The following is a 14,036-nucleotide window of genomic DNA, read 5'->3' on the forward strand; positions in this document are numbered from 1 at the left end:
ATTCTCTGCTGCAGCCAGTGGCAATAGCCAAAGGTAGGGCTGCAAAAGGGGAGGTTGGGGATCACTGATTCTGAAGGCTTTAGTCTGCACAGACTGACTGCCTGGCAGGAGCATCCAGTCCAGAGTGCAGCAGTGGGCACCTTCCCTGGGGGCAGCCAGAGGACATGGACAGCCAGCTCCATGAAGCTGATGGAGCCAGGGCTGGATTCTGATCTCAGTGGCCCCGGAGTTAATCCAGAGTGACCCCCCTGATTTACTCCAGGTTTGCACTGACCTGAGAGCGGAGTCTCCTTAGTCCTTAAGCATTTGTGGGTGGAGATTGTCTAACTGAACAAAGCACTGCAACAAATTGCCTAGAGAGGTTGTGGAATCTCCATCATTGGAGGTTTTTAAGAGCAGGTTAGACAAACACCTTCTAGGGATGGGCTAAATAATACGTAGTCCTGCCTCAGGGCAGGGGACTGGACTAGATGACCTCGCAAGTTCCCGTTCAGTCCTACATTTCTATATTAGATCTCAAAGTTTTCAATTCTGAGAACCTTTCCCAGCCCTGAAGAAGACCTCCGTGTGCCTTGAAAGCTTGTCTCTCTCCCCACAGAAATTTGTCCGATAAAAGATATTACCTCCTCCACCAGGTCTCCGAATGTAATTGTAAAGGGGGAATTGTCACCCATCGTATCCGTTTCCTGTGGGGTCCTGCAAGATCGGTTCTCGGCCCTACACTAGTTAACAATTTTATCAGTGACCTGGAAAAAAACATAACATCCTCACTCACAAAGTTTGCAGGTGACACAAACACTGGGGGAGTGGTAAGCAATGAAGAGGACTAGTCAGTGATAGAGAGCGGGCTGGATCACTTGGTAAACTGGATGAAGGAAACAACGTACATTTTAATACGGCCAAAGGTAAAGTCATATCCCTGGGAAAAGCATGCAGGCCATACGTACAGATGGGGGACTCTACCCTGAGAAGCAGGGACTCTGAAAACAGATCTGGGGGTCATGGTGGATAATCAGCCAACATGAGCTCCCAGTAGGACACTGTGGCTGAAGGAGCTAATGCGACCCTGGGAGATATAAACAGGGGAATCTCGAGTTGGAGCAGAAGATTATTTTACCTCTGTGTTCGGCACTGGTGTGGCCACTGCAGGAGTCCTGTGTCCAGTTCTGGTGCCCACAATTGAGGGAGGTTGTTGATAAATTGGAGACGGTTCGGAGAACCATGAGAATCACTGAAGGATTCAAAAACCTGCCTTATAGAAGAGCTCAATCTATTTAGCTTAACAAAGGGAAGCGTAACAGGTCCCCTGCCCGCCCCTCTTCCTGGGGCCCACTGGCTGCCCCAGTAAAGCACAGAGAGGCTTCTCCTTCTGCAGCACCTGTGGCTTTATTTACACATTTCTCCCACCACCAGTGATATACTACGTACAGCTGGCAGGCCTTACAATCTCCTCTTCCACCCAGAGTCTGCCCTCAGCCTGGAGACTGACCTTCCCCTGGCCATCCCCCTCCTTCTGGCTGCCAACCAACCTTTCTAGCCCTTGAACCCTCAGGCCCGCAGGTGCAGCCAGTTCCAGAGTCCAGGCACCAGCCTTCTGCCCAGCCCCAATCTATTTCCCCTGATTGGGGCTGGCTGAGCAGGGGCTAATTAGGTGCCCTTGCACCAGCACCCTGCTACAGGAAGGTTAAGAGGTGACTTGATTACAGTCTATCAGTACCTACATGGGGAACAAATATATAATAATGGGCTCTTCAACGGAGCAGGGAAAGGGCTGACATGATCCAATGGCTGGAAGTTGAGGCTAGACAAATTCAGACTGGAAATAACAGGACATTTGTTAACAGTGAGTGTAATTAACCACTGGAACACTTTACCAAGGGTCCTGTGGGATTCTCCATTACTGACAATTTTCAAATCCAGCTTGGATGTTGTTCTAAAAGCTCGGCTCTAGGGATTATTTTCAGAGCAGGTCTTTGTCCTGCGTTATCCAAGAGGTCAGAGTAGATGATCACAATGGTCCCTCCTGGCTTTGGAATCTACGAGGGGATCTGCTACTTGCAGCTATTGCCAAGAGACGATGTTGTGTTTGGATTGTAAGCTCTTTGGAGACGAGGGCGCCTCTCGCTTTACATGACCCCAGCACCTTCCACAGTGATGCCCTGATCTCTGCCAGGGCCTCGGTGCTCTGTCATAAGCATGTGCTGTGCCTCCGCCGTAGCTCATGATTTTGCCCTGACGCAGGATTTGTGTTGGTGTTTTTGGAACAGAGAATTGAAAATTGCTTTTCCCCCCCTTTGGGTTTCCTCACTGAACTGGGCTGTTCCCAACAAGTAAGGATGAGACTGTGTCACAACATTCCTTCTTAGACAACACCTGATCCTCAGGGGCGGCTCCAGGCCCCAGCACGCCAAGCACGTGCTTGGGGCAGCATGCCGCAGGGGGTGCTCTGCCGGTCGCCGGGAGGGCGGCAGGCGGCTCCGGTGGACCTCCCACTGGCGTGCCTGCGGAGGGTTCACTTGTTCATGCGGCTTCGGAGGTCCACCGGAACCGCGGGACCAGCGGACCCTCCGCAGGCACGTCCACCAGAGCCGTGGGACCGTGCTTGGGGTGGCAAAATGGCTAGAGCCGCCCCTGCTGATCCTCCACACATTTCTCCATCTATGGTACTTTTCTTGCCACTGTCGGCATCTCGCAATCTTGACTGTATTTATCCTGAGAGGCAGGGCAGGGCTGTTGTCCTTATAGAAGGCTAATGGTCAGACAGGGAGTCAGTGACGGAGCTGGGACCCAAATCCAGGTGTCCTTGCAACTCCAGCTTTGTGCTTCACTCCACCTCTGTCCCTTGCTCCCCACTCATAACGTTGATGCCTTTGTCCCCTCCCCAGCAGGCAACTCCCACTCCACTCACTGCTGCTGCTTTGTTGGTAATCTGCCGGCCCAGGGGTGGAGTTTCCCAGATATAGTTCAGCACCCACAATGTTCTTTCTCTTTCAGTCCCCAGACTCGGTGAGTACAATTCTCCGGGACCAGGGCGAAGTGGGGAGCAGGGGCCCATTTCTGGTGCTTGTTCATTATTTAGGGAGTGGGGAGAGGGGGATTGGAACCACACTGCAAAGCCGAGGGGTGAGTTAGCTGAGGGGTGGAGAGAGGCAGAGAGAGGGGAGAGCCAGGGGTTGGGGGAGGGGATGATCTAAGCGCACACCCGTGTACTAGGCAGTATTGACACCAAGAATAGGAATGGGCCAGGTCTGGTCTCTAAACTGAGCCTCTTTTGGGGACTGCGACGAGTTTCAGACCGAAGAGAAGACGGAGGGGGGAGGGGAGTGACCCCTTGCCTTGTGATTCAGATCAGTAGTAAAAGAGAAAGTATTTCGAAGGACGTACTGCTATTGCACTGATCTTTGCTTAAAGGGAGTGTTCCTCAGCCTATTTGTGCTGGCGACGTCCTTTGGACTTGAAATAAAATTGTGACACTCCCCCCCCCCACCCTCAAATATCATTAAGTAAATTCTGACTACGACTCAGGGCTGGCATCAGGGGGTGGCAAGCAGGGCAATCGCCCAGGGCCCCGGGAAGTTAAGTTACATGTTTCTGGCTTAGGCAGTGGGGCTCGGGCTTCAGCTTCAGCCCTGACCCCACCGCCCAGGGTGGAAGCACATAACTCAGTTTCGTGGGGCCCCCTTGTGGAGGGGGCCATGGGCAACTGCCCAGTTTGCCCCCCCCTAACACTGACCCTGCTCCTGTGACCTCCAAAGCCCATCCCGTGACCAGGGCCCTCCCTATGGGGGTGCAGGGCCTGGAACAAATCAACCCCCACCGGCTGAGGGGCCCTGCTCTGCAGTGCTGGGGTGACCAGATGTCCCATTTTTATAGGGACAGCCCCGGTTTTGGGGACTTTTTCTTATATAGGCGCCTATTACCCCCCACCCCCTGTCCCGTTTTTTCACAGTTGCTATCTGGTCACCCTATGCATTGGTGGCTGGGCCGGCGGGACGGATCCGGCCTGGTGCTGGGCTGCCTGCCGCTGCTGGTAGTGCCGGCACCTACTGTGAGGGGCCATTGTTGGCCACAGCGCCGTGGTGACACAGGGCTCCGGCCGGGGCGGGGGACTCGCTGCACCAAAACACGGGCGGCTAAGCCGGGCGCTGTCTCCGCTAACTGCCAACAAGATGGCGGGCCCTGTGGAAGTGACAGATTCACCTTCTGGGACCAACCACGCTGGACAATTGCACCAGCCCACGGAGCCCCCAAAGCCTGGGGTCCGGAGCGGTTGCCCCGATTCGCCCTACCCAAGGGATGGCTCTGCCCATGACCCGCCCCAGGGGCTCACAACCCCCAGGTTGAGAAACACTGCTTTAGGGGATCCCTTCACTTCCCCATCACTGACATTACCCCCAGCAGTTCCCGATCTTGGCCCCTGGCAGCAACGTATTGTCTGGTACGAAACAAATCTGGCAGGGAGAAAAACTTAAGGTTCCCCTCGATACAGTCATCCCGAAACTAAATCAGTTTTAATAAATAAGATAAAATCAGCTGCGGTTTTCTGCATTTAACCCAGAATCTCCCTGCCAGGTTTTATTACAACCAAATATCTTTTTGTCATTAGCTGGTTTTTCACTCCCTTTTTGCTGAGTTGAAACAAAAGAGGAACGTGACTGAATATACAGGGGAACCGACAGAACCAATGATGTACTAGTTACAGTAACAGAATCATTTCAGGGCTCCTCCCATCTCGTTGTTGGATTCACCCGCTGGATCTTGTCTTATAGGTGGGCTCTGATCCTGCCCAAATGAATGCACATGCTTAGCTTTCTGTGCGGCGAGTAGCCCCATTGGCTTCAGGGAGACTGTTCAGTGTGTGACGTTAAATAGGCATAAGTGTTTGCAGGGTTGGGGGCTGTAGGGCAGTTCTACACTACAGCTGTATATTGGTATAATTGCGTTGCTCAGGGGGTGTGAAAAATCCACACCCCTGAGCGACATAGTTATACCGACCTACCCCCAGTGTAGACAGGGCTATGTCAACGGGAGAACTGCTCCTGTCAACATATCTACCGCCTCTCGGGGAGGTGGAGTAAGTATCCTATTGGCTGACTGGAGAGTTCTCGCCCATTGGCTTAGAGCGTCTTCGTTAAACTGCTACCGCAGCGCAACTGCGCTGATGCAGCATTTTAAGCATAGACCTGCCCTTAGATTGTAAACTTTTTGGGGCAGAGAACAGCTTTTAGTTATTTGTGTGTGGCACACAAAGGGGCACTAATGTAATGCAGATAACAAATAATAGCAACACAAGCTGCTGTCCAATGCACAAAGGAAACACATCACAGAGAATGTTTCCCCTCTAATCATTCAGTTGCATCATCTTCATTGTTACTGTGGCTATAGCAGGTTCAAGCAGAATTGTGATTTTTTTTAATAGAGAATGACACAGAAAGTCAAAGGATGTACAATGGCCTGGATACCTGCAAGGAACAGCAGCTGGACATGCCCCTTAATAGCAATGGAGACCAAGAGCGAGGAAAGGACCCAGGTAGGTGGAGCCGCTCTGCCTGGGAGAGACACTGCGGCTTACGCAGATGAAGCCGTATTTTCAGTTTCGGGTGCAGCAGCCCAAACGCCTGCCTGCGAATGCAGCAGGGATCTGATCACCCCACCGGCTTCCTATGAGCACCACCACTTGCTTCACATCTACTGCTACAACCTTCCCTGCAGCCGGGCGCTTACGGCTGTGTAACAGGGTGCAGGGGCATTTGGTGGGCTTGCCAGCTGCACCCGTTTGGGACTGTGGCCCTGTCTCTCTCGCTCTGGTTCAGGGCTGAATATCCCAGTTTGTTTCACCGGGACGTGATGGCAAAAGCATAGCTGTGCAGGGAGCAGGTTGGCTTGTTCCATGCTGGTCTGTAATCGTTACTTGTTTAAATATCTCGCCGAGTTACTACGGTGATAAGTGCTGTCGAAAAGCTCAGGAGGAAATTCGTAATCCCATATTCAGTGCAGGGTAGATCAGAGATAGCTATAAACTCTGATCTACCAAGCAGCTAGTGACTGACTAGGGGGTGTGCAAACTGTCCTCTGTCTCTGCACTAGGCCACAGTAAATAAATAACTCAGATTCTTCTCTCCTGCAGCAGCCCCAGTCCAGGAGTGTTAATATATTGGTCTCTTTCAGGTTACGGATTCAGGAAAACTAGAGCACTTAAAATGATTGCAACAGTCACAGTCACGGTCCTGATCTTGGGTTTAATCACTACCACAGCCGCCCTGGCAGGTGAGTGTGCAGCTCTTATGGATTCACTCTCTGCGTTTTCTGTTTGGATCTGGAGCTGGCTCGAGCGCACGTTTCCAGGGCCTGGAGCTGACGGCCTCGCGAGGTTTGGGGGAGCCAGCGGAGCGCTGCAGCCACTAGGGAATGCTTAGCCAAACGGCTTCCCGGGTCGTAGCTCCTGTAGGTGCCTCGTACTTCTTTTTTAATGCTGGTTGAAAAATGGGAAGGGGGCTGGACCAGGGCTGGACCTAGACCTAATGGTGTCCCAAGCGAGGAGTGTTTTCGGCAGCCCCCCACCCCCTTCATTTGTTAAGCGTTTGGAAGGTGAGGTCATGTCCTGCATGCGAGTGTGGAATTGCCTTACTGGAAACGTCCCGGCCCACCACTGCATCCAAGCAATTGCCAGAGCCGCTTAGGGGATTCTCTGAGGCCTTGGTCTGAGGGGATTATTTCGACGTGTTCCCCTTGGATACAGAGATGAGGAGGGGGCAGCCTCTTACCCTGTGTTACATTCTGTGTTTCAGTCAGAACCGCTAAACCGTGTTTGGATTGTGAGGACGTCCCATCGTGCCCGGATGGCTGGGTCGGCTACCGAAGACAGTGCTACTTCTTCTCCGAGGACGAAAGGAATTGGACCGCCAGCCGGAGTTACTGCTCTTCACAGGGCGCCTCCCTGGCGGGGATTGACGGTGGCCTGGAGATGGTGAGGGGCCCGGGTGTTTTGTGAGCGCAATGGACGGGCCTTGGCACCACAGACCGTGAGCCAATGGGACAGTGCCCAGGCCCTGCAGAGTGAGGCGCCCCTGTGTGTCTCGTGCTGGGAGGGCAGAGTGAATGATCTTTCCCAGGTCCCTGGCTGGAGCTGGAGCTGGAGCCTTGCAGCCAGCGCATGATTGAAATTGCTCATTGGCCGCCTGCCCCCGAGCAGGAATTCAGTGGGGAACCCCAGCTCCAGCCCTGCTCATCTCCTGGGAGTTCATTCCCCGCCCAGCTCAGCACAGCCAGTGGTTCCGGATGGATGGATGGATGGACAGGAGAAGTGGCTGGCTCAAGAGACGGCCTGATTTTGCCTGGCTCTTGAGTGTTGTAGGCATTTCCCCTGTACTATAAAGCCACCCTTTGCCTTCCAGCGCCCAGCCACTGCACAGAGCAATGCGCTTTCCCTTACATGTCCCCTCGAAAGCAAAGACACAGGGGCTTGTGCCCTATTTTGCCTTGTGACAATGGAGGAAGGCGACCTAAAAAGTTGTTCTTTTTTTAAATGCCCCCCCGCTCCTCCTCCTGGGTTTTTTCACATGATAGCTACTGTGTAGGCTGGAAGACGTTATGGGCAGGGTGTCAAACATAAGCCATTCGTCCATGCAATACAATGGTCCCCCTTTGTTTTGAAGATGTTCCTTCTGCGGTACAAAGGCAGCGTTTACCATTGGATCGGCCTCAGAAGGGAGCCCAGCCAGTCTTGGAAGTGGCCCAACGGCACCGAATTTGACAATCGGTGAGTCTCTTTCTGGGTCTAAATTTTCTCAGTGCTAAGTCACTGGTGTTGGAAGTGCTGAGTGCAGAGAGATCGACAATGGAGATCAACCTGACAAACGCACATGGGTCAAAAACAGGTGAAAAAGCAGCATTTCCACCCCTTGTGGGTTTAGTTTGTTACTCCATTCATAGAATCATCAAAATCATAGAAATGTAGGGTCGGAAGGGGACTCATAAGCAGTCATCTAGTCCAGTCCCCTGCACTGAGGAAGGACCATGTGCACCTAGACCATCCCTGACAGGGGATTGTCCAACTTTCTAACTGTCAGGGTAGTTATGCCCTGGAATAGGTTACCAGGGAGGTTGTGAAATCCCTGTCACGGGAGATTTTTAAGAACAGATAAGACACTACCTCTAGGACTCTGTTTTGGTGCGGAGAATTCCACTGTCTCTCTCGGGGCTGGTCTACATGCAGAGTAGTCCCTGTTAAACTCAAGGTGCGACTTTAAACTGGTTTAGTTAAACCAGTGCAAAAGGCAGTGTGGACATTCTTCTTTCAGTTTCCGTTGCTTATTCTGGTTTAGCATCAGTCAGCTGGGAATTGGGATAAGATAAAACAAAATAAAATGCTCTTTAACCGGAATAACAGCTTCCATCCACCCAGGGGGCTTCCCCAGTTTAACAAAATCCATGCAAGTTTATGCTTCTCAGTGGGTGTGACCGACAAGCCTTGGCTACGCACTGATTCTAGCTCCCCGGCTTCTGGTTGCAGGTTCGAAGTAAGGGGAGGAGGAGACTGTGCGTATCTGAATGACATAGGCGTCAGCTCGTCAAACTGTGAGACGGAGAAGAACTGGATCTGTGCCAAACCTGATCGATTTGGGAAATGAAAAGAGAATAGTCTGGAAGGGATGGAAAAGCAATGACACTCAATTACTGCTCCCAAAAAACTCTTCTAGGGCTTGGCTACACTGGAGAGTTGCAACGCTGGTGGAGGCTTCACAGCGCTGCAACTTAGTAACTGTCCGCACCTGCAAGGCACATCCAGCGCTGCAACTCCCTGGCTGCAGCACTCACTGTACACCAGGTCTGCTTGGGGTATAACGAGTGCAGCGCTGGTGATGCAGCACTGCTCGTCAAGTGTGGCCACACACCATTGCTGTTATTGGCCTCCAGGATATTAGGAGATATCCCAGAATGCTTTTAAATAAATTACTCTCTTTGTTTTGTTATGCTGCCTCTCTTTGTTTTGTTGTGAACTCGGGTCTCCGGGAGCTGCTTATCTAAAAAACAAACACAGCTCTTGTTTGCTGTGAATGAGGCAGCAGGGGGATGAATGTCCACAGCTAGTGTTTGCTTGAGGAGAGAAACAGCAGGGGGGGAGGGGGAGAAAGGGAGTCAGTTGGAGCAGCTGCTTATCTGGTCTGCAGGCTATTTGCAGTTAAGAGTGAATGAGGGGTCAAGGAAATGGTCAAATTTTGCAAGGCAGGGAGCTGACACACAGTGTCGGCTCCAAAAATCCACTCTTTCTCTCTCCCTCACGCTCCCTGTCACACTCCACCCCACCCCCCTCTTTTGAAAAGCATGTTGCTGCCACTTGAACGCTGGGATAGCTGCCCATAATGCATCACTCCCAACAGCACTGCAAATGCTGCAAATGTGGCCACACTGCAGCGCTGGTAGCTGTCAGTGTGGCCACACTCCAGCGCTTTCCCTACACAGCTGTACGAACACAGCTGTAACTCCCAGCGCTGCACATCTGCAAGTGTAGCCATGGCCCTAGTTAAAGATGCAAACTGTCTTACTCTCATTCGTAATGCATAGATGACCAGTAGGTATCTATTCCAAGTAATAAATATCTCAAATCAAGAGGACACCAATGAAATAGAAAGGCAGCACATTTAAAACAGATGAAAATAAATCTTTTATTGACACATGGCTGAATTATCCTGTGGAACTCAAGGCCACAAGATGTTATTGAGGCCATGAGCTCAGCGGGATTCAAAACAGACTGGACATTTAGATGGAAAATGGGTGGGTGGCCCTTTAAGTGGAGGCAGGTCCTAGCCCCACCTGTTACACTCAGCTTGCTTCCCCAGGTGGAAAAAATAAGGAAAGTCACATGACAGGCAGATGGTGGGGTTAAATCAGGCCTCTAGGGGTGGAGAGAGGACAGAAGCTTGCGGAGCAGCAGATGGGAGATGCCAGGTAGGAAGCCCTGGGGGGTTGGTGTTTGGCAGAGACTCTAAGAACCCCAGAAGGGTCTATGGGGAGAACGGTGAATAAGCACAAGAATTGGAAGCAAGAAGACAGATCCTGAGAAAGGAGAAGCTGTGCCCAGCCTGAGGTGGGGTAGCAGCCGCTGTTGAGTTTGTTTATGGCCTCGGAGACATTGGAAGGGGCGGGAGGGCTTTTCTTTTACAACTTAGCTGGAGGGCCAGGTCTCTGCAACAACCAAGCGAGGCTGGAAGGTCAGGAGATTCCCACCTGAGAGAGGGGAAACTGAGGCAGCAGCTAGCCCGACACCAGATCAGGCAGGCGATGCTGCAACAAGGAACTTTTGCTGCTTAGAAAAAAGTTACAAGGACCCCAAACCCTCCTGCTTTAGAGCTCACAACAGCCTCCCCAGCTGCCAGGCTGGAGAGAAATGTCCCCCAGAATGGAGCCATTTGGAATAACGGTTCCTAAAGGACAGAGGTTTTCAAACTTTTTTTCTGATGACCCAGTTGAACAAAATTGTTGAGCTGGGAATGAGGGGTTTGGGATGTGGGAGGGGCTCAGGGTTGGAGTGCGGGGGTGAGGGCTGCGGGCTGGGGCCGGAAGGGGCTATGGGTTGGGGGGTGGGGGGCTCAGGGCTGGGGCAGGGGACTGGAGTGTGGGGTTGGGGTGCAGGCTTACCTCAGGCGGCTCCCGGTCAGTGGCACACCAGGGGTGCTAAGGCAGACTTCCTGCCTGTCCTGGAACTGCGGACGATGTTGTGCCCTGAAATCAGTCAGCAGCAGGTCCGGCTCCTAGGTGGAGGTGTGCAAGTGGCTCCATGCAGCTCTCACCTTCAGGCACCTCCCCCCAGCTCCCATTGGCTGGGAACTGGCCAATGGGAGTGTGGAGACGGTGCTCGGGATAGGGGCAGCACACGGAGGCCTGTGGCCCCGCGCCTAGGAGCCAGACCTGCTGCTGGCCACTTCTGGGGCACAGCGCGGGCTTAGCTGGGCAGCACCGCCGCCAGGACTTTCAATGACCCGGTCGGCACTGCTAACCAGAGCTGCCGAGACCCAGTGCCTTACATTCTGCAGCCCAGAACTGGATTGCAACCCACAGTGCCAAGGTTCCTTCCCCACTCTGAACTTTAGGGTACAGATGTAGGGACCTGCATGAGAACCTCTAAGCTTAATTACCAGCTTAGATCTGGTTTTGCTGCCACCACCCGAATCCTTTAAGAGTTATTTGGGAAACTCTGTCTACCGTCCCCGCCCCCCCCCCAGACTATCTCCCTCCCCGTAGCCTTGAGAGACTTCGCCACCAAGTTCCTGGTGAACACAGATCCAAACCCCTGGATCTTAAAACAAGGAGAAATTAACCATCCCCCCTCCTTTCCCCCTGCCAATTCCTGGTGAGTGCAGATCCAACCCCTTTGAATCTTAAAATAAGGAAAAATCAATCAGGTTCTTAAAAAGAAAGCTTTTAATTAAAGAAAGAAAGGTAAAAATCATCTCTGTAAAATCAGGATGGAAAATCACTTTACAGGGTAATCAGATTCATAGAGCCCAGAGGAACCCCCTCTCGCCTTAGGTTCAAAGTTACAGCAAACAGAGGTAAACCCTCTTAGCAAAAAGGAACATTTACAAGTTGAGAAAAAAAAGATAAAACTAACACGCCTTGCCTGGCTGTTACTTACAAGTTTGAAATATGAGAGACTGGTTCAGAAAGATTTGGAGAGCCTGGATTGATGTCCGGTCCCTCTTAGTCCCAAGAGCGAACAACCCCAAAACAAAGAGCACAAACAAAAGCCTTTCCCCCACCAAGATTTGAAAGTATCTTGTCCCCATATTGGTCCTTTGGGTCAGGTGTCAGCCAGGTTACCTGAGCTTCTTAACCCTTTACAGGTAAAAGGATTTTGGTGTCTCTGGCCAGGAGGGATTTTATAGTATTGTACACACAGGAGGGCTGTTCCCTTCCCTTTATAGTTATGACACACAGTTTTAAAATCACGGCTCTAGGAGATTGATTCCTTTTTCTGGGGCAGTGGCTGCTGTCAGAGAGAGGATCCCGGCTAGACAGACCATTGAATTGAACTGACATCTTCGGACAATACATTTTTTTAGAGTGCCGCAGGATCGGGGTCTGAGTTAAACACACCTGAAGAGAGTGAGTGCCATAAACGGCAGGGAGGCAATTAGTGAGGACCGTGCTTAAAAAACCTGGCAGCCCCAGGTTGGCGGCAGGGCTCCTTCCTGCTGTCCGTGGTTTTTGGAAGCCGTGACAGCCTTCAAGGGAGTTGCTTGGTGTCCAGTCCCCACCGTGACTCTCAGAGCGAGATAGAACCGGGGAAAAGACTCTTAACAGCACAACATGAGACCACGCAGCCAGAGCAGTGAATTAACCATGGCGCATCAGCCCCATCTCATGTAAACTGGCCCCCAGGTCTGCTGACTTCATTGAGACCCTGCCGATTTATGTCAGCTGAGGATCCGACCCCAGATGTTTCAAACCATGGAACAAAGAAAGGTACGTAGCCCTTGTGATAATCTTCACAGGACAGACCAAGACGAAAGGCCTTTTCTCCGTCAATTGCACCAACAACAGAGCCGGACCAGCCTTGCTTATATCAGGAGCGCGTCTTTCTGGCAAATCCATTTTAATTCAGCGCTGCAGGTTTCCGACGCAATCTGGTTTCTTTTTAACACCCCGCAGTCTCTTTCACCGGGTCTCCCTGCTCCGAGGAACCTGCAGAATCAAAGAGACAGTCACTGCCAATGTGTATAGACTTTGCAGTGAGTTGGATCTGTAGCGGCCCCGTGGGGCAGGAAACTGTGGTTTCTTTTTTCCCAGGCTGCACTGGGTGGGGACCCAGGAGATCAGCATTCTGTTCTAGGCTCTGCCACAGATTCCCTGCATGACCTTGGGCAAGTCACTCAGACCTTGATCCTCAAAGGTAGTTAGGGTCCAAACTCTCACTGATTTCAATGGAAATTAGGGCCCTAATTCCTTCTACCTAAATACTGAAATCCATGGGAGTTAGGAGCCAAGATATCTCTGGGATTCTGGGCCTTAGTCTCTGATTCAGGGGTGCGTGCTTGAGGGGTGGAGACGGCGTGACTGTGTGTTCAGCTGAGATGGGGGGAGAGGGACGGGTGTTTTAAGCAGCAGGGAACGGCACATGCCACTTCAAAATTCTTCCTGGTTTCCCTGCACTTATATTTGGTGATGTCCCCCTCCCCTTAGCGTCCAAAGCTTCCCCATTTCTGACTGGCTCTGGGCCTCAGGCAGAAACAGGTGATCCCACCCCCCCTTCCTTGTCTCCTCCCAAAACTCCAGGGGAAAAGGTCCCAGAGAGGAAGGGGCTAGGCGGGAGTAGGGGGAGCCAGGGAAGGGGGAATCTGATGGAGGAGGCAAAGAGATGGGGAGAGTGGGGGAATTTGAGGGAAGTAGGAGGGGAGCCTTGGGGCGGCAGGGGACAAGAGGAGCCTGAAGGGGAAATGGGGAATTTGGAGAAAGTGGAGGGGGGAAACAAAAGGGAAATTCAAGGGCCTCTGCAGAGCCAGTTTCTATTTGTCCACCAAGTTTGGGGTGAAAATTCCTCCTTCTCCATCACCCTCCAGTTTCCAGCTGGTTCCCTCGTTCCACAGCTGTGGGAGATCAAATCGCTCAGGAACTAACGAAGCGCTGGGGAGGAAGGGGCAATATTACAGTAAATGGAAAGAAACAAAGCCGCTCTTGCAATATTGCAGTTGCAAACGCAGCCGCCCAGACTGCTGGAAGTTCAGTGGCCCCGGCACCTTACGGGGTCGCACCGGCATTATGGGCTTCCATTAGGTGCTCACCAGCACGGGCTAGGGGCATAGGCACCGGGAGCAGCGAGTTGGCCAGGAAGATGTAACTGGGCGGGGGCTGATCAGGTCCCACGTGAGGATTTCTCTAGGAGCAGGAACACTCAGTTGCTGCCTTATAATGAGGGGATAAAAACAAGGAAATAGCTATAGAAAAAATGCAGGCAAGTGGTCAAGAAAGCTGCGTTCCTCCCTGCCCAGCGGGGCTTCAGGCATTGAACAGACCCACGTGGGTACCACCCTGAGTGG

The 14,036-nt window shown here is 52.2% G+C and overlaps 1 protein-coding gene across 1 annotated transcript; it reads left to right on the top strand.

Annotated features, from left to right (window-relative positions):
• The first annotated feature begins 5,417 nt into the window (after positions 1-5,417).
• Positions 5,418-8,820, top strand: LOC123345379 (C-type lectin domain family 2 member D-like). Its single transcript, XM_044982179.1, has 5 exons — positions 5,418-5,530; positions 6,169-6,267; positions 6,789-6,967; positions 7,656-7,759; positions 8,513-8,820. The coding sequence occupies exons 1-5, from the start codon at positions 5,443-5,445 to the stop codon at positions 8,628-8,630; spliced, it is 588 nt and encodes a 195-aa protein (XP_044838114.1). The 5' UTR covers positions 5,418-5,442; the 3' UTR covers positions 8,631-8,820.
• The last annotated feature ends 5,216 nt before the right edge of the window (positions 8,821-14,036 follow it).

Source organism: Mauremys mutica, chromosome 12, assembly GCF_020497125.1.
Source record: "Mauremys mutica isolate MM-2020 ecotype Southern chromosome 12, ASM2049712v1, whole genome shotgun sequence".
NCBI classification, from domain to species: domain Eukaryota; kingdom Metazoa; phylum Chordata; order Testudines; family Geoemydidae; genus Mauremys; species Mauremys mutica.

Coding starts and splice junctions, on each gene's coding strand:
- LOC123345379 (XM_044982179.1), top strand. CDS start 5,443: ATGTACAATGGCCTGGATACCTGCAAGGAACAGCAGCTGGACATGCCC. Junction 6,268..6,788: donor TACCACAGCCGCCCTGGCAG/GTGAGTGTGCAG, acceptor TCTGTGTTTCAG/TCAGAACCGCTAAACCGTGT. Junction 6,968..7,655: donor TTGACGGTGGCCTGGAGATG/GTGAGGGGCCCG, acceptor TTTGTTTTGAAG/ATGTTCCTTCTGCGGTACAA.